The sequence below is a fragment of the Hyalella azteca genome, unplaced genomic scaffold, assembly GCF_000764305.2.
Source record: "Hyalella azteca isolate HAZT.00-mixed unplaced genomic scaffold, Hazt_2.0.2 contig16338, whole genome shotgun sequence".
NCBI classification, from domain to species: domain Eukaryota; kingdom Metazoa; phylum Arthropoda; class Malacostraca; order Amphipoda; family Hyalellidae; genus Hyalella; species Hyalella azteca.
In genome coordinates, this window is record NW_025946162.1 from 83,689 (window position 1) to 104,306 (window position 20,618).

General features: G+C 39.9%; 2 protein-coding genes across 3 annotated transcripts in view; both read left to right on the forward strand.

Moving 5' to 3' along the window:
* The first annotated feature begins 1,283 nt into the window (after window positions 1–1,283).
* Window positions 1,284–9,751, forward strand: LOC108673265 (neuronal acetylcholine receptor subunit alpha-7). Its single transcript, XM_018161066.2, has 9 exons — window positions 1,284–2,060; window positions 4,062–4,192; window positions 5,307–5,351; window positions 5,996–6,105; window positions 6,733–6,952; window positions 7,159–7,402; window positions 7,545–7,697; window positions 8,026–8,192; window positions 9,008–9,751. The coding sequence occupies exons 1-9, from the start codon at window positions 2,003–2,005 to the stop codon at window positions 9,236–9,238; spliced, it is 1,359 nt and encodes a 452-aa protein (XP_018016555.1). The 5' UTR covers window positions 1,284–2,002; the 3' UTR covers window positions 9,239–9,751.
* Window positions 9,752–11,434: 1,683 nt separating this feature from the next.
* The window catches only part of LOC108673261 (neuronal acetylcholine receptor subunit alpha-4), a 28,470-nt gene continuing 19,286 nt past the window's right edge, over window positions 11,435–20,618 (forward strand). For both annotated transcript variants that reach the window (XM_018161062.2, XM_047884859.1), the window contains exon 1: window positions 11,435–11,563. The gene's annotated coding sequence lies outside the window, so the exon portion shown is untranslated. The remainder of the gene's footprint in view (window positions 11,564–20,618) is intronic.

A 20,618-nucleotide genomic window follows, 5' to 3' on the forward strand; every position in this document is an offset into this window, starting at 1 on the left:
TACCATCGGGATCATCAACACTGTGATGATCAGGAAATGATCAGTCGTATTGAATGACATGATCATTGTTATTAAACCAAACCACTTAAAAACGATAATAATATTGGTATAGCGCCTTCTTATATCCGCTAAAATTGAAATAAAAACTTATAGTTTAACAAACCTTTAGCAATTAACGCTAAAACCTACAAGACTCTTAAGGAATATTTAATGAACTAACTGAGGTGAACGCGTCGTCGATGCAGAGCTTCCCAGCTCCTGGTAGCTTTACTAGTGCGCAGGGTTGAAATAAACGTTGTTTAATTATGTAATTAAAGGGAAACGTTGAATTAAACGTTGTTTTGTTGAATTAAAGCTGGTTAAGCGTCGTTCATTTTCACACAAACTGCAATCTTCGCTTAAATTTACGTGGCGTTGATATGTGTAGATGCAATCAAAAGTGAAGTACAAATTAGTCTCAGCCTTCGCTGACGTTGAGTTGTCAGCTGGCATGTGTCAGCTGTACAATACAGTCGCCAGCTGGCAAGTGTCAGCTGTACAATACAGTCGTCAGCTGGCATGTGTCAGCTGTACAATACAGTCGTCAGCTGGCAACTGTCAGCTGTACAATACAGTCGTCAGCTGGCAACTGTCAGCTGTACAATACAGTCATCAGCTGGCATGTGTCAGCTGTACAATACAGTCGTCAGCTGGCAACTGTCAGCTGAACTACTCGTCAGCTGGCAAATGTCAGCTGTACAATACAGTCGTCAGCTGGCAACTGTCAGTTGTACAATACAGTCGTCAGCTTGCTGTCGTCACTTGTAAAAATGCACAGACAGTTCCATGCTCACGCAACTCTACTCTAAAATGCGCCACAAATTTTTTTTGAATCACTTTGGAGCAATGCTTCTCAATTATACATTACACGACATAATTGCCTCAAGTTTATAGATGAATTAAAATAATTCATGCGTTGTTCAGGTCGTTGATGAATTTATATTGCATGACACGCACACATGCCCCCGGGTGCCACGTCGCGGTGCTCTATATAAGGCCAGCACGCGGGTGCTGCACCGCAGTGCAACTACTGCACCTGTCACAGCAACACCTGCGTACTGTGGTGCAGTGACTGGTTACAGTACCAATTTATGCACATAAAGTAGGAAGAACTGAAGATTAATTTTTTAGGATTAGATGAACTATTTTAATACAATTATATAAGTTTTATCAGTCAAGTAGAACTGAATGCATTTGGATGAAAATTCAAGTCAAGGATCTAATTATATGAATTATTTCAGTAAAATTTGATACAGGTACTTTTGCATTCATATCTTAATGGAATATGTACCAAAATTCTATTGAACCTCATTATAAAGATTCAAAATATATGGATTTACTGATGAAAATGTTTTGCAGCTAACTATATTTTATATTATAGGCAATATAGATTTTCTTGTAGTCATCAGACCGAAGGTAGCGACAACAGACCGAGGGTAGTGGCGTCAGACCGAGGGTAGCGATATCAGACCGAGGGTAGCAACATCAGACCGAGGTTAGCCATATCAGACCGAAGGTAGCGACAACAGACCGAGGTTAGCCATATCAGACCGAAGGTAGCGACAACAGACCGAAGGTAGTGGCATCAGACCGAGGGTAGCGATATCAGACCGAGGGTAGTGACATCAGACCGAGGGTAGCGACATCAGACTGAGGGTAGCGACATCAGACCGAAGATAGCGGCATCAGACCGGGGTTAGCGACATCAGACCGAGGGTAGCGGCATCAGACCGAGGGTATAGCGGCATCAGACCGAGGGTAGCGACAACAGACCGAGGGTAGCGATATCAGACCGAGGGTAGCGACATCAGACCGAGGGTAGTGACATCAGACCACCGAGGGTAGCGACAACAGACCGAGGGTAGCGATATCAGACCGAGGGTAGCGACAACAGACCGAGCGTAGCGATATCAGACCGAGGGTAGCGACATCAGACCGAGGGTAGTGACATCAGACCGAGGGAATGGCCAGGGTTATCAGCTGCGCTGGTCTCGTTCTCGTTGTCCTGCTCGCCGCATTGGGTGAGTAAAAGAGGGAATTCCGTTGAATTTTATGTATAGTAAATTTGGAAAATTCCATGATGGCAAAAAAAATGGAAATATGATGATAGTAAACTAATTGTCAACGATTTCATTTATCTTAGTATATGGAATATTAGTTTTTTATGAGCTGGTGATTACAATATTTCAAACTTTGTTTCATTACCTTGTGTGAGTTTGAACAATTTTTAGGCTTATTTTCACTCAACTCGTGAAGATTGCATTATGTGGAAATGTTCTATTAATATTTATTATTATTTATTTTTACTAATTGTTCATGGCTAATATCTGATTGGGTTTACACGCAATGACGCATGAAGAGTCTAAGTGGGTAAGATGAAGTTCATACAAACATTTCATCCATGTAAGTAGAACTGAATACTTGCAACATGCTGATTGGGTTGAGAAGCGACTGTTTTTTAGCGACTGTTTTGTGCATAACTGTGAAACAGGTATTAAACTACTACATTCTGCATAACTGTAAAATATTTATTCACGACATTGTAAGCCCTACGAACACGAACAGCATAAAATCTTACAGCATCTTACCCACAAAATGCTTGTAGAATGCTTGTGTTTTTCTCTTTCTAAAATTTCATCTTACCCACTTAGATATTAATGCGACAAAAAGTGAGGGAAATATGAATGTGAACTCATATTCCAACCATATAAATATAGAATAAAATATTATGTTAAGCAATAAATTCAATAAGTTTAGCCCAACACAACAAGCTGAAAGCGTGTATCGTGGGATTGAAATTGTCGGTCACAGATGCGATAAAAAATTCTTACATAACAGGTGTCATTTAGACGAATTGTGTCAAAATGATTACCATGATAATAGTGATACAACAAGCTCAAATATGTGCATGTTCGTGGTGATCTAATACGCACAGTTTCATGTGCGTTAATAATGACATAATAAGCTCGAATTCATGAGTGTTTATAGTGACGTAATACTCACAGATTCATCCATGTTTATAGTGACGTAAGGTTCCTCCTGAAATAAATCATGAAGATCTCAGTCAAAAATACAATCAAGTATTTTTTATACTCAAAGCCAAACGTTAATCTTTGAAAAGATGCAAACTTTTTATCTGTTAAACTTTGGAGCTGAAGTTAGAGCGACCGAGGGCAGCTGTCCTCACTCAGGATGTCCTCATCTGAGGGAACAAAGGCCCACCTGTTGGCTGGCCTCACATCACACTGATGAGGACATCCGTGTTGTGTGTGCACAATATTGCTCTTCCATGTCGACCTATCAGAGTACAAACTCAGAACATTTGTTCGTGATGAACATGTGTATATAAATGTGGATATTAATATCTCATGTTCAAACAAGCATGATAGTATTTTGAATCGCAGAACAAAAGTATATTTGTTCATAATTGTTTTAGCTGTACATATTATAATTCAAAAAAGTTTGATCACGGAAGTACATCGTCTGAAACTTACATCCAAAAATGCATGTAGGACCTTATTGTATGAATGTTGTTCGTGTTTGTAGGGCTTACAATGTCGTGAATAAATTTTTTACAGTCATGCAGAATGTAGTAGTTTAATACCTGTTTTACAGTTATGCATAAAACAGTCGCTAAATGCAGGTTTCTTACCACATATCCCTTCTGCCTCAGTTACCATTCTTTTATGAACTCATGATTTGTGGCTGCTTCTAAAATACCGACCTCACTTATATTTATCTTAATTATTAATAGCTTTTATACTCATGCCGTATTAATCTTGACAAAAATTTAATTCAAACTTCAAACTGGAATAATATTATTATTTCAATTTAGATTGATAATTGCAGTGCTGGATTAACTATGGATTAACTTTTATACAATCTGATGCTCATCTGCCCCGATTTTTTCATTATGCAGGAACTGAACAACATATATTCAGAAATAGATATACAAGAAATGTTCCAATAGATATAATATATAATAAAGTGTTCTAATATATAACTGATATACGGCCTAGTAGGCGGGGTGCGCGGAGGCCAGCACGCAGAGACGGAGCTGCGCAGGCTGCTGCTGGCAGACTATGATAGTGACAGCCTGCCTGAACGCGGCCTCAACCTGTCACTCAGTGTCACTATTCTGGGCATAGACATGGTGAGGGGTACCATACTGGGCATAGACATGGTGAGGGCACCATACTGGGCATAGACATGGTGAGGGGCACCATACTGGGCATAGACATGGTGAGGGGTACCATACTGGGCATAGACATGGTGAGGGCACCATACTGGGCATAGACATGGTGAGGGGCACCATACTGGGCATAGACATGGTGAGGGGTACCATACTGGGCATAGACATGGTGAGGGCACCATACTGGGCATAGACATGGTGAGGGGCACCATACTGGGCATAGACATGGTGAGGGGTACCATACTGGGCATAGACATGGTGAGGGCACCATACTGGGCATAGACATGGTGAGGGGCACCATACTGGGCATAGACATGGTGAGGGGTACCATACTGGGCATAGACATGGTGAGGGCACCATACTGGGCATAGACATGGTGAGGGGCACCATACTGGGCATAGACATGGTGAGGGGTACCATACTGGGCATAGACATGGTGAGGGCACCATACTGGGCATAGACATGGTGAGGGGCACCATACTGGGCATAGACATGGTGAGGGGTACCATANAGACATGGTGAGGGGCACCATCCTGGGCATAGACATGGTGAGGGGCACCATCCTGGGCATAGACATGGTGAGGGGGCATCATCCTGGGCATGGAAATGGTGAGGGGGCACCATCCTGGGCATAGACATGGTGAGGGGCAACATCCTGGGCATAGACATGGTGAGGAGGCATCCTGGGCATAGACATGGTGAGGAGGCATCCTGGGCATCGACATGGTGAGGGGGCATCCTGGGCATAGACATGGTGAGGGCACCATCCTGGGCATAGACATGGTGAGGGGCACCATCCTGGGCATAGACATGGTGAGGGGGCACCATCCTGGGCATCTTACCGTGATAGTGCATATTGCGCGGGTGGCGGTGTAGTGAGTTAACATTGAGCGTAGAAATTCATTCACTGTATTCTTGACTTTTGATGATGATATGGTGATGATATTCTGATGATGGAATGACCATGATGCGGATGGAATGATGATAACAAAATGATGATGAAATAAAATGATGATGATGATATGATGATGATATGATGATAGTGATGTTGTTGATGATCGCTTTATTACTGCAGGACGAACAGAAGCACACGCTCTTTGTGGACGTCTGGATGAAAATGGTGAGTGACGTCGTCACTGTATTATACTTTAATGTAGAATTATGGGATTCGATTAAATTGAATTATTATGATCAAATGTTGTTATTTATAGTTTAAGACATTGTTGATATCATATCAATATTCATGTGGCCTTGCAGAATTCAATTTTGTATTCAAATAGAATTCATGTAGAATTCTATTTTGATGAAATTATGAGTTAAAAGGAATTCATAGAAGTGGAACTGAATTGTTCAAATTATAAATACGATTTATGAAAAAGAGCAAAATGAAGGAAGCAAGTTTAATTAGAGATGCAGAACATCCTCCCATGATCTTTATTCTTGCATTAAAAAGAAATGTATTCATCTGCATGAATGTCTTTTTCCAATCTACAACGCTCTTGAACTTGACGTATGCATCAATGCTGATTTAATATAAAAAATTTGAACGTATATTTATATTAGTCTTCCGTTATGTTGAATTAATCACTATGTGGTACTTTTTATTTTTAGCTCTCAACCGCGTTTTATATCATCATCAATTGCTGTTCATCAAGAATTCGATTACTTTCTGAATAGACATGGTGAGTGGCAAGGATGTTGTCTGAGTAATGCAGTGCAAGGAGTCAATGGATATTGCATGTATACCAAAAAATTTTAATTTAGAAATGGTACGACCGGCGCTTGATGTGGAACAACGAGAGCTACCCTGGCATCGAATATCTCTCGTTCTCCAAGGGACATCTCTGGAGGCCTGACCTCAGCCTCTATAACAAGTGTGTGGTAAAATGATACAATATATAAAAATATAAATCTAAATGTGCGCCAATTTTCGACTAGCCTTGATGACTTAAATTTAGACTATTTAGGCAACCCTTCTCCGTATCTTAATTAATAACAACTCTCCGTTTATTAGTCGTTTCCTGCATCCCAACAATCAGTAAAACTACTCGCACCTACACCGCCACTACTTATACCCAAACCACCAGTAACTTTTACTTGGACCCAGACAATCTCTATTTCTGTCAATAAGTACATCTTGCTCCCCAACCTTCAGTATTTACTACTGAAGGTAGTATAAACCGAAGTATATACTGTATTGACTACTGAATTACTTTGCTTAATATCGAATACTGCATTACTTCACTTCTACTGAATCACAACTCCTGAATTACTCCGCGCAGCGCTGACACTTAATATCGAATCCTGAATTACTTCACTTCTACTGAATCACAACTCCTGAATTACTCCCTGCAGCGCTGACACTTAATATCGAATCCTGAATTACTTCACTTCTACTGAATCACAACTCCTTAATTACTCCCTGCAGCGCTGAAACTTAATATCGAATACTGAATTACTTCACTTCTACTGAATCACAACTCCTGAATTACTCCCCGCAGCGCTGACATGGGCGTGTCAGACCCGTTCACGAGCACGAAGATGTTGCTGTGGCCGCACGGCAAGGTGCTGTGGGTGCCCACTGCACGTCTGCCCGCGACGTGCGTCATGGACCTGACGTACTGGCCTCATGACGTGCACAACTGCATCGTCAAAGTGGGGTCATGGGTGCACAGCCAGAAGGTCATGGACCTGAAGAAGTACAGCGAGAGTACTTTGGAAGTACGTACATGACTGGTGATCTGAGGTGTAGGTGGTTATTTCTAATATATCTGGGCCGTCGTGGTATGCTTGGCTAGCCTTGAAGATGGGTATGGTTCATTTTTGTGATATTTATATTTGTTTAGGCCTGTTTTTCATGAAAAACAGGAGTTATATTGGATAGTTTCTCATAAAATAGATTCTAATATTGATTTATATATCATCAGACGATGATTCCTAAGAAAATAATCCACGGCGATGAAGAGAAAGACGATGAGAAAGAGCAGAGCAAGCAGCAGAGCGACGTGAACGCTTTGTCACGAGGCACGTGGATTCTCACGGACAAACGTACGAGTTTCACGGGCAAGATTTACTCGTGTTGTCCTGAGACGTACGTGAGCATGAAACTTGCGCTCACGGTCAAGCGAAACGCCCCCGCTTACTCCTGGATGGTCAAAGTTCCAGCCGTAGGTTAGTGGGTTAGTGCAATGGGGTGGAAAAAATATAATTTTGTTATGAATGTACTACTATGACTTGAATAATATAATTGTAATTATAAATTTAATCATTTAATCCCGGAATATTTGCAAATTAATTCATGGAATGTTTTCAGTTCTGAGTCTGATGACGAGCCTGATCTTCATGATGCCCCCTGGGAGCACCGAGAAGCTGGTGGTGGGTTGCCTGCTGGTGCTGCTGCAGCTACAGTTCCTGGCATACGTAGACGACGTCGTGGTGCTCTCGCCCTCACACACGCCTCTTATAGGTGACTGTACAGGTCTCTTGTAGGTGACTATACACGTCTCTTGTAGGTGACTGTACACGTCTCTTGTAGGTGACTGTACACGCCTCTTATAGGTGACTGTACACGCCTCTTATAGGTGACTGTACACGCCTCTTATAGGTGACTGTACACGCCTCAGTACACGCCTCTTGTAGGTGACTGTACACGCCTCTTATAGGTGACTGTACACGCCTCTTGCTGTTGGTGTAGCTGTTCAAGCTGCTGTCAGCGGTGCTGCTGTAATAACTTAAATCACTATTTAAATAACATAATCCTATTTAAATACACTCACGTAAGATGCACATTACAGTGCAGTACGTGAGCGAGCAAGTGCTGCTGACGGGGCTGTTCGTGCTGCTGTCAGCGGTGCTGCTGCGTGTCGTGTCAGACCCTCACGCTGACACATTCCCGCGCGTCTTCCGCAAGCCTGTCGCGCTGCTCGAGCGAGTGCTCTTCTTGTCAGCCTACAGGTTCAAGGTACAGTTATAGATACACGGTGTAAATATGAATAGATAATAATTATTTGTGAGCTAATTTCAAAGGGTTTAATTATTTATCACTTTATACCAGAGGTTCAAGAAAGAGAGCTAACTGTCCGTTTATAAAAAACCTAAGACAATCGTGACAGAACTAAGAGAACTGGACAGAGGTGAAAATGCTGCTGAAATATTTCTCTATTTCGTTGATCTAGTTTGGCTTAAAATCTTCATTGACAGAAATTTCTATATTGGCGAAAATTAGTTACATTAAAATACATCAATCTTTATTTTTAATTTATTTTGCATATTTGTCACATTATTTGGAGCTGAGAGAGATTTGTACTTCAGATTCTGGGGAAAACCCTCGGTTTTGTAATACAGATTATGGGGACCAAATCCACACATCATTTTTATCGCAGTAATTCCGGTAGCATGGCATTACACAACATATTTCCAGCACCATGCAAAGTCTTGAATGTTTCACTTCATTAGACCAATGAGAACTTATAGACATATTTAAGGCTTAGAGCTTACAAAGTAACTTTTATTAAAATTCATCAAAACTCATCCTCAAATGTTAACGCATTTAACTTATTTGCTTCCAAATGCTAAACACAACTCGTAAGATTAATCTTCTGATAACAAAACATAATAATAATATTAATAATATTAATAATAAATAATAATACAATAATATTATTAGAAATAAAATAAAGGGTTTTCTACAGAACGCAAATTGCAAAAAAAAAATATATATATAATTAAAAAATATAAGACTAAAATAATCTCCACGTCGCCGTGATGGCGTTTCAGGCTGAGCAGACTTGCTCGAAATGGCAGAAGTCTTCCCGCGCCAAAGGCCACAACGGCGCCACGGACGAGAACGCGGCCATCGTCGTCGATCATCACGACCAAGACGAGACTTTCCCACACGTCGTGTCTGCCGAGTGGCTGCTGCTGGGAGCTTTGCTCGACAGGATCTTCCTTATCCTTTACCTGTTGATCTTCATCATCAAACTGCTGTGTTACTGCGGGGTCTTCTAGAGTCCCTAGAGTCCTTAGGAGGTCGAAAACCTCCAGCTAGAGTCCATAGAAAACGCTGTTGATCTTCATCATCAAGCTGCTGTGTTACTGCGGGGCCTTCTAGAGTCCCTGGAGTGCTTAAGAGGTAAAAAAAAACTTCTAGAGTCCATAGGAAACGCTGTTGATCTTCGCCTCCAAGCTGCCCTGTTACTGAGGGTTCTTCTAGAGCTTCTAGGGAACGCTGATCTTCATCTTCAAGCTGCTCTGTTACTGCGGGATCTTCTAGAGTCTCTAGGGAACGCTGATCTTCATCTTCAAGCTGCTCTGTAACTGAGACGTCTTCTAGAGTCCCTAGTTAACGCTGTAGATCTCCTCGCTCAACCTTCTCTAGCAAGAGTAACTATGTTATTCATGAGCTGCCGTCAGCAATTGAAATAAATAAGTCTTCGATATAGACAGCTTCAGATGTTCATTATTTGAATAGTATTTGGCGAATTTCTTGGATTTTTAATAAAGAATTGTTAGAACTACTTTTACTTTTTTTCTGTATCCTAGGCATTGCGTAAATGTCGATATTCTCTCAAATATTCATTTATATAGTAGTGTAAAGTTGATCTTATTCCATATAATATTTATGTTTTTCATAGAAAAATAAACGTGATTCCCATTGTTTCATCGTTTCTTATTAAGATGGTTTCTTCTACTAAGCTCTCATTCAAAAGTAAATCTTCTGAAAATTAAATTATAAATAAATTAATGATCTAAACATTGGTATGAACATAGTAATCGGGTTAAAATTCGCAGTCATTCCGATTGAAATTAGCATAGAGTTGATTGTTACGAGGCATCTTTCACTCGCAAACCTGCACGTTAGGTAAGCATTTGTTCTTTAATTAAACGTTGAATTGAAAACCAGAGAATATTTCTTATCAATAAATTCTTTGCTTGTATTTTTCAATGAGTCGAACTATGTTCTTCGTTAGCGTTAGTAAATTCAAGAGCAGAGCAGGAACAACCTCTGTCAAACTTTACCAATAGGCCTTTGTCGTTGTGAATGAAAACAGTGACAAATGCCTCCGACCAATGCAGCTGGCGAATAAAGTGTTGAAAAACAAAATTTTTACTTCTTTTATTTAGACAGTCTACAAACAAACACTCCTTGTTTCCTCCCAATATGTTCTGTACGTATGTCAATGACGGTTATGCAAAATGAATGTTTTGCAATACGATGGTTGTAAATCATGATGGCTGTGTTTAATGATGGTAATGCATGATGGTTGATCATTATGATAGTTATGTTTAATGATGGTTATCCATAATGATAGTGCTGTTCATCCAAAGAGAACTCGTTCATCAACAGTAATATCACTCCTGTAACCGTGCGTAAATTATGGCGGATTATGAGCGGCCAACCGTCGATTAATTGAGGCTTGATACCCGATTATGAGCAGCCAATAGCCAATTATGAGCTGCCCATAGCAGACTATGAGCTGCCCATAGCAGACTATGAGCTGCCCATAGCAGACTATGAGCTGCCCATAGCAGACTATGAGCTGCCCATAGCAGACTATGAGCAGCCAACAGCCGATTATGAGCTGCCCATAGCAGACTGTGAGCTGCCCATAACCGATTATGGGCCTCCAATAGCCTATTATGAGCTGCCCATAGCCGATCATGGTTGGCCGCACATGAGAAGCGTCTGAGTTACGATGGGAACGTTTTTCTGCGGCCATGATTGCTACTCCTCGTCCAATTGCTGGCTTTCCATCAAGCGAAATGAGCCATGAAAATGAAGGAAAAACTCAGTGGCTGTGGTTACCGTAAAAACTACAACTCGGTAGGTGCTCTTAATTAGCATTAATTCTAATGCTATTTCTACGGACGCTTAATGACTGGGTGCGGCTCATGCATCGTGAGGACATCTACGACCGACACCACTGGGTCAGTGGTGACTGACAGCGAGTCAGTGGCGACTGACAGTTATATTCACTCGCGACTGACAGTGAGTGTATCCTATTTTATATATTATAACCATAAATTTCTATTACTACCCAAATTCTAATTAATAATGTAAGTTTCAATTGCTAACACAAATTTTAATTATTACCCCAAATTTTAATGAATACCCCGAATTTACATTATTAACGTAAATTTCAATTATTTTGCCCACTGTTCGGGGCCCGCACGGGGCCCCTAGTACCAGGTCCTGCTTCGTGCGGTTGTGCTCTTGAGGGCCACGGCAGCTCAAAGGACGCGGCAGGCTCAGTTCCTGCGCCGCCGCCGAGGAGGAAGGAGGTCGTGCAGTCGTCGCCAGTTGAACCCTGGCTGTCTTGCTGTCTTTGAAAGGTAAAGTAACTTGAATGCATTCGTTTGTTACTACACTGACTCTTATGAATTATTTTGGTAAGACCTACGTTGGGTTGCTCCTTGTAGGTATAATTGGTTGTAATGTATGTTTTATCTCAAAATTAAGGTAATTCAATATAAGAATATCTCCTCACAAGCGTCCTGCAGGTACACGTTTTGCATGTACATATCAAACACGTTAATAGATCCATTGGCTAGTAGGTGGCGTGTGATTAACCGATCATGTATTCCAATATAATTATGATTAACAGTAACTTATATTCGAACCCATTCAACTCTACATGCAGTTAAATGCCGTGCTGTTAGAACAGCTGTTCCTTCTCAATTAATAACCAAAACTAATTAGGAAGACAGCTAATGGCGGTCCCTCCATCGGGTGATGAACGGCCAATTTATTTATTTATTTTTGTATGTTTGATGCGTACTATGACAAAGCTTCTTTAAAATTCTCTATGTCAATTTTAACGACTTAAGGCTTATTAAAAAATTTTGTGGAAATTTACAGAGATAGAAGCTACTATTCGGATTATTCCGTTAGTTTTTCATTGGGGCTGAATCAATTTTTCCTGTGAATTGTTTCTTCCCATACGCGAAAATGACATTCCTGCTTTCTTCGATTAATCTGATATCATCTTAATGAAAGACTTCTAATTGATGCTTAATATTGTATTATGAGTGCGACTGAGCTAGGCTGCATATAAATAAAGGCGTGATGAAAGATGCCGAATTCAGAGCATTTCACGCGTATAGGAAAATCGAGTCAAATGTTATGCGATAATTCATAGATTAGTGCATGAGTGTTAGTGGATATTGGTCATTTGCACGAGTATTTCAGAAATTTAATATAAGCCTCTGAAAGGGTTAATGCAGTACTGTTCAGTTATAATAATTCAGGACAAAAACAACATTAAACTTTGAAGGTTCTTGTTTTCACAACCATGGGGAATTTCTGCTAAAATTTAAATCATGTGATGTTTTAAAAGCAGAGCGAAAAATGCGAAAAATCTAACTTTTAACTCATTAAATAGTAGTATTCTCCAGCTAACTACAGCGACGCTCGTACATTCCATGTTTTCCTCTGTGGTCGAGAGCGTCGAGACGCAAATTACGTAACGAGCGAAGATAGCGCCGCTCATCCCACCAAACCGGCCGTTAATTTCAACCCAATTAAGCGCGGAGCTCAATACGCGCTGACACGAGACTGCGTCAACTGCGATGGACCTACGCACGATTTTGTATTGAGAACAACATAGGAAACAACTATACTTTATTCTCATTATTTTCCATCTGTTGCCATATGGTGATACCTTTTGCACTACCCGATTCATTCGCGAAATAAAGTCAATATAGAATACTTCCTTTTTCAGCTATGTTTGTGTTTCGTAGCATCAAATTGACTAAAATGCGCAAAAGGAAGTTTCGATGATATAAAAGGTATAATTTTACATAGCCCTCAAAACATTGCGGTCAGAAACATCGGCGTACAAAATTAGACGACAAGCTTGTTCTTAATGCAAAATTTTTGTCATTTGAGACAGACTCATTACTCATCAAGATATCAAATGAAAGCCGAAAAGTCCTTCCAGTTGAAGACGCCAGATAATTAACTTAGGTTTTATTGTGTGTTTTATCAAGAATATTATTATTAACGATGAACCTGTGCCAATATCTCGAGGCTTGGCAGACGTAACGACCTCAAGCTCTTAGCAGACGAGCTTGTCTAAGAGCTAAAAGTAAGAGCTGTGATGAGAGCTCCTATTGCGCTGAGATAAAGAGTAGCGTCACGTTCTTTGAAAATTCAAGATTAGGTTAGTTGTGTCGGCCGAATTTGGGTTGACACTAACACCAACTGATAGCTGCCGAGATATCTGAGATAGTCCCTCTATAAGTAGTATATATTATATCCCTAAATTCCATGGGATAGTCCCTCTATAAGTAGTATATATTATATCCCTAAATTCCATGGGATAGTCCCTCTTTAAGTAGTATATATTAAATCCCTAAATTACACGGGATAAATGGTATAATGCACAAAAGAAGGCCTGCAGTTAACGTAATGGTCGACGCAATAAATCTTGAAAGCAGAGTACAAGTTTCGAGTGTCAGAGCCTTTATGTGATAATTTACATAGTCATCGAGCTGATATCAGATAACTAAACTAAATTATTTCTATAAATTCAACTAAACTAAATTTATTTCTATAAATTCAATCCGTGTTGGGAATTATTCTTTATTAGAATTGCATCACTATCAAATTGATGGTAATTATATCAGGATGAAGGTAACTATATCTAAGTGAAGGTATATAATTACAATAATTTAGTTTAGTTATAAATAATAGAATGAAACATATAAAAAAATAATAAAACAGCCTATAAACATAACAAGGTTATTAGCTTACGCCCTTCTTATATGGTGGCACAACGTAACTAATATAACATATAACAGAGAAACGCAACCAATCTATTAGCGTAGCTGTAATTCTTCTAAGTAATTAAATAAATTTATTTGTACTTTAGTACTTAAATAAAAATAGTACTTGAATAAATCCCAATCACAATGTTGATACTTGAGTGATTTTGATCTCTAGTTTCAAGCCTCATGCAGTCTTTATATTTTCATTTTGGGCTAGTGAATTTTGCTGAATGAATCTCGTTTGCACAAGATCATTTAACGTCGATGGCAGCGTCCATAACTATCTTTAAGTATAGGAAAATTGTATAAATGCGCCAATGGCACAAACACTCGTTTCCATTTCATGGACATAAAGGCGTTTTTCTCAATGGAGTTCCTTATTTTTATTGATTGCCAGACAGTTTGTCCGAGATAACCGAGCTTGGATGCAAGAAAACTTGGATCATGCAATGCAGAGGAGCAATAAGTTTTGATCCTAGTCGCCCTGTCTCACCTCGAAGTCATTACGATGATAAAGCTCTCATATTGCGCTCTGTTCAGATATCTCAGCTGCATGTCGTTACAATTATTCAGACGCACAATATAAGGTGCGAGCTCTGAATAAATTAAGACCAGAGCTGGCACGCTTATTCGAACTGCATATTTTACACTGCATATTTTAGACCGTGAAACTAAATCTCGGACTGCATATTTATGGTACAAATAATTATACAATAATAATAGGGCACAATAATTGTACCTATGGAAAGTGACGAGGGTTAAAAGTGATTTTTTATTTTCATTCTAGTTTGCAGTAAATTATTGATACATTATGACCCCAAGTCGAATGAGGATTTCACTGATTAATAAGCAGCTGATTTAAACACTCAATATTATTCGAGCTTCCTGAAAAATTATTTTCATTAACAATAATTAAATTGCATGTAACTTAATTATTACTCTTATAATTATTTGACCTCTCTTATTTAGAAGCACACTTCTCCCTTAATTGCTTAAGAGCTTACGTTCATTTTAAAGAGCAACCTTCTTGTGCGATCTCGAGCCAGCGTCCATCATCCGTGGTCCGCCAGACGTCCATCTTTTGTCCACCCGAGGCGGCCCGGCTTTATCGCCGCGGCCAAATATGAGTGCGGTGATTGCGGGACCCGGAGACGCTTTTACGGGACCAAAATCAGGGATAACATCGGGACCATGAGCAGACTAATTCGTACTTGATACATAATGCTATTTCTACCGGGATTGTTGAGGAGATAAAGCAGCATTTGAAGACAAGTTCGTTGTCATTTCATAATGGTATTGCTACCTGGAGTTTAAATTGGATCAGGCAGCAGGAGGGTGCGCGGACTAAAATGCCTAAAGCTTTTAGGAGCAGGTTTTCCTTAAGATAAACTAATGGTGTTAGTGACACAAATGACGGCTAGTGAGCCGAAATCAAGGCGACGTTATAACTTGACACGCATTAGAGGGAGACTAGATTTACTGATAGCAATGAATGTAACACTTTTCACTAATAAAACTAATAAAGGGTATATGATAAAGGAACTGTGTCGTGCCAAGCTATGTTATTCATCGCAGCATGTTGCGTACGCCATTTCTTGGTTCAGTGTTGGAATTACTGTAATACCTTCTATAATAACCGACCTGAAATCACGCATTAATTATATTCAAAATAACAGCTTACTGCCACCGATAGTAATAAATCAGAAGTGTAGCTTTAAGGTATAAGACGGCAGTAGCGGGAATAACGCTCTTCAAATCCAGAGCAGCGGAGAGAGAGACTCAGGTAGGAATAGCATTACATAACAGGTATTATTTGTCGGCCAGTGGTCGTGTAGAGGATCTTAACCGCTCGAAATTTACGAGCGGGTGGAGTAGCGCTTGCGTCGTCAGGCTCTCCTCTCCGGCGCCTGGGGAGCAAAACTGGCCTGCTTGCCGGTGAGCTTGAAATATTAGGGATTTAGGGGACAAGATGCTGCTTCTTTTAGGGGACAAGGTGCTGCTTCTTTTAGGGGACAAGGTGTTGCTTCTTTTAGGGGACAAGGTGCTGCTTCTTTTAGGGGACAAGGTGCACCTAATTTGTGAAGGCAAGATGTGGATTTAATTTTCTTTTAAGGTTCAGTGTAATAGAAAGTCCCAACGTCATATTAGGAACTTATATTTGTTGTTCATAAGTGAATTACTGTTCAAACATCGGGTTATAAGAGAAGTTGAGGGAAAGTCATTAACCGATTGCAGTGAAGAGCTTCTCAATTGAATGTGAATGATGGGAAGAAGCGTTGAGTGTATGCCGCTGCGAATGACTTCGCTTGGGATGATCGAGTTTCGGACGCTCAAATACTCAATGAAACGAAGTTTTTAATATTCCGGAGTAGCTATACAAATTGAACGCCTCGAGGAAGGATTTTAAAACTGTTTTTTGTAATAGCTTTGCAGTTGCCATAATTAAAAATATAATTCTGCCTGTGTAGAAATTGTGCAGAGCAACGAAAGCGATTGTGTAGAACAGTGATTGAGTAGGGCAGTTATTGCGTAGAGCAGCAACGGATTTGAGCAGCGAATGCAATGAGCCGCAATTTTGATGAGCAAAGGCGACGTTTTAAATGGCAAAACTAGTTAAGAATGACCCATGCTTGGCCAAAAGGTGCATCTATATTTAGACAACGCCTCCTTCATATTTCATACCCTGAGTGCGTCCTGTACGTTAACGTGTACGTCCCACATCATTCGTCTCCAGCGCACGCGACGTTGAGAGGCATGACGAGCGTGTCACTCAGAGAAATGTGTGAGAGAAGTACGTAGACCTGGTCTGTGTGGGACAACCTGGCCCTGTTTATTCCTGCCAATATAGCGTATCAGTGCTACGTGCTGAAAGTGTGTCACCATTTGGATAACATGACCCATTAATCAGAGTGCATACAACAATGTAAATGAATAAATCCAACCAAAGTTTCGCTGCAAATCATAAAATAATTTTTATTTTATCTGTAAAACAGAATTTATTAATGGCCATTGTTGCCTGCATTGAGCTGGGCGACTTTTATTTTTTATTTTGTTGCTATTGCTTTACTCAGTTTTGAAAAATAATTTGCTCATGGAATAATACCATAAAAATACCTATAAAATAATACCTATAAAATTTTATTGAATAATTTGAATATGTCAACTCTATCAATGATAATTTGCTGCGACGCTGCCCGTAACCAATGGCAACGACTGGATCTGTATGATATTTTCATGAGTCCCTCCAGACACAATCCATTGACACACTTCGCGAACTCTGAAGCAATAAATCATCAATAAAAAAATGTTTCAACAAGATTCATATGCCAGGACGACGCAGTGTGATGATGACAATTCGTCACCCTTGCCCTCGTCGTTACGGTGTATTGCTTCGTCAGATAAATGATGCATCTAAAGAAAGTTCGATGGCACGCAATGATTAGACGATGATAAGACGCAATTTATGAGTGGGATTTCGCCTTGAAAAGTTGGCCAAGCCTTTACAACGAATCATCTTTGAGATTACGAATCGTGTTCTTTTTTTCTTCAAAGGCTTAAAGGCGTATCCTATAGGATGCTTCAGCGCTGGTAGATGAGTTATGATTCACGCTTGATTTGTGGTACCAACAAAGTCCTCATAATTAACGACATTATACTTTCTGATATTGAAGATATTTTTGAGCAGCTGCCGACCGATCTGAGTTTCCAAAGAAATTTAATCCACGTGCTTTATGCTCGCAACTCCGAGGATTGCCGAGAAATGACAATTATGCAAAAATGTTTGGGATAAACTTACAGCGCTCGAACATCCTCCGCGGCTGCAGAAATACTTTGAAATAAATTATTATTTTATAATACACGACTTTTACACGTCTTGTGTAAAAGTCGTGTCGTGGACAAGCCGTGTCGTGTAAAAGCCGTGTCGTGGACAAGCCGTGTCGTGTAAAATTCGTGTCCTGGACAAGACGTGTCGTGGACTCAGGCATGGAGTAAGTGTGCGTGGGCACACGGAGCACGGAGTAAGCGTGTCACACTAACGCACGAATCACAGCAAGCAATTTAATGCAAGACTCATACTCAATCACATAAAATAGCATGGAAGAAAAATATAGTCTTGGTTTAAAAGTGAGCAAACTGTTCATATCAAAGCATATAATTTCTACCTCACGAGCGATCAAAGTCTGAGCCAAAATTGCGAGCCAAAGTCGTACGAATTCCATCACAAGTTCAGCTCCGGGGAAAGAAGTATTGTTACGCTAATTGCTTTTATTGTGTTATTCACAGTTGGTATTGTTAGTTCTTGCTATACTGAAATTCGAACTAAAATTCCTTCATCCCTTGAATCGAATTTCAGGTATCGGTTGCTTTGATTTCCTCAGATTGCCCTGAATGATACATCTAAAACCATAGCAGCTGGTGCCAGTCCAGTGTTTTGACTTGAAGCCTTTACGTAGCTTGTCTTCAAGTTTCTACATCGCCTTGATATTTTTTATATATCATCGTGACTGTAGCATTGAAGTTACCTTGGTTGGAGTCACCTTCATCGCTTAGACGACAGTCCAAACAAGTTTGTGGCTCCTAAAAAGATACTTTGTTGGAACTGCGTAATCGAGATGGAAGCTAAACTCGCATAGCAACTGCATTTGACGAAGATAATAATACAAAACGATGGCATGGCAACTGTTTTATAAAGATATATTCAAAGAAAGAACTCCCAAAGGTTAAATTTTATTATATTTTTTTACGAACGACTGCGTAAGTGTTGACTTAGGTAAATAGGTAAATTTTATAAATATTTTTCCGTAACCGGCTGCATAAGTGGCGCTGCAGCAACTGCAGACGAGGTATAGATATTATTGAGGTGCATCTACGCAGCATGGCGTGGCACTGAACTGTTGGCCTTGGGCCGGCGCCAGTCATTTATTTGGTCTCAGTTAAGCTATGGCGTTCAATTACTGAATGATCCCTTATAATGCAGAGCAATGTTTAATTGATGTTGAACCTCTGGGATGTGAGTCTCAAATGCCAAGCTGAAAAAGATCCAATCTTGTGCAGTGGATCTGTTATGAATTGAAAATTAATTAAGTAAATTTTTCTGCATGCCAGCGGTGACTTGAGGTGAACAAAAATGGCCTGCGATTGGCCACCGATGTTCTGCAAAAATTCTAAGCAAGCGGTTCTTGTTAAGCGCGAGATGCTCAATATAAATCGCTCACCCAGCGACTTTTAACGTTAAAACGGCCGTCCGTTTGCCCTCATAAGGAAGTTTTCTTCACAACAGCGAATTTAAAGGCTTGTGGATTTAAGCCGAAGTTCCATACCAGCTTTCTTCGAAGAAAAAAAGGCTCTTACATGGACTTCCTTAAAGATGGCGTTGCTTTCTTCTCACGTAAAATTGAAATTTGTTTTCTCTGTTTATGTGAACTGAAGTTTATGTGAACTGGGTGGCTTACAGTAAAGGGTGATACCTTAGTCCAATTTTTAATATTCAAAGAAATGTTTTGTTCCCTGATGTCTTGCATAGAACATGAGTTCAATGAATGAAACTTCGTTTGGACGTCGTACCAAATTTTCGTTTATTCTATCAAAAAGTCTGGTTTCTCGAAGAATTAAAAATAAGCTTCAATCTTCGGGCTGTCGGCAGAAGACGTACGCTTAATCTATGCAAATTTTCTAGTTATTTTTTCGCTAGTTAGCGAAGCTCGGTCAAATTAACGTCACATTATCCCTGCGGGAGACGAACATAGCGATACTCCGGCGTCGCATGTCCCGCCACAGAGCGCGGTGGTAGAAAAAAACCTTCACCCAGGCACCCACCCCAGTTAAATTTCGGAGACGCATTCTGCGCCGTTTACGGCAGAAGAACAGTTTAGCAGCAGCATTGCAGCAGGAATCTCAGGAAACTGTCCCTTATTAAAAATCGAGACATGGAGCAGCCGCATATTGGCTGGAATTTCACAGCGTCATATATATAGGCAACGGTTTGCCGTCCGTGTCCGTTTCGAGGCAGGGTGAGAGCAGGATATCAATAGGGGTGAATTGGGGGTTTGGTAAGAAGTGGGAGAGCGAATGAGTTCCTATGTTGACAACTGGTTTACTTAAACGTTTTGTACACTATCTTTATTGAAATAGCATCGCAACTATACGTCATAACAATGGCAAAGCACATACTAACTTGCTCACGATTTGTACGTCATATTATTCGGTGGCAACTAAATGTATTAAAAAACTTTCCTGTCAAAGAATAGATAAGCAATAGACGAGGAATTGTAACGTACAGAGAGAGGTTTATCACATGTGATGTTTATCATATAATACCATATTGTATTTATAATGATCAATCTTCATCCTGAAAAACTCTGATATATGGGAATAAATCAAACAGTTCGTTACAGGTTATAAACTTTAAATATTGATCAGAAATATATATAAAAATATTCCGAATCAGTCAGTAAAATTATTTTTTTTTAATTGTGCTCAGAATATTATTATTCTCCTCCACAATTTTTCAATTAACCAAAGTAGATCGTACAATTTATGGCACAAATCGTACTGTAAGAAGGAATTGCAGTGAAAATTTTAAATTTACCCTAAAATTTCAGAGTGCGGGAGTGTATTC

Excerpts from the sequence above, each read along its gene's own strand:
- LOC108673265 (XM_018161066.2), top strand. The coding sequence starts at position 2,003 with ATGGCCAGGGTTATCAGCTGCGCTGGTCTCGTTCTCGTTGTCCTGCTC. Across the intron at positions 4,193-5,306 it reads CTATTCTGGGCATAGACATG|GACGAACAGAAGCACACGCT; the intron begins GTGAGGGGTACC and ends TTATTACTGCAG. Across the intron at positions 8,193-9,007 it reads TGTCAGCCTACAGGTTCAAG|GCTGAGCAGACTTGCTCGAA; the intron begins GTACAGTTATAG and ends ATGGCGTTTCAG.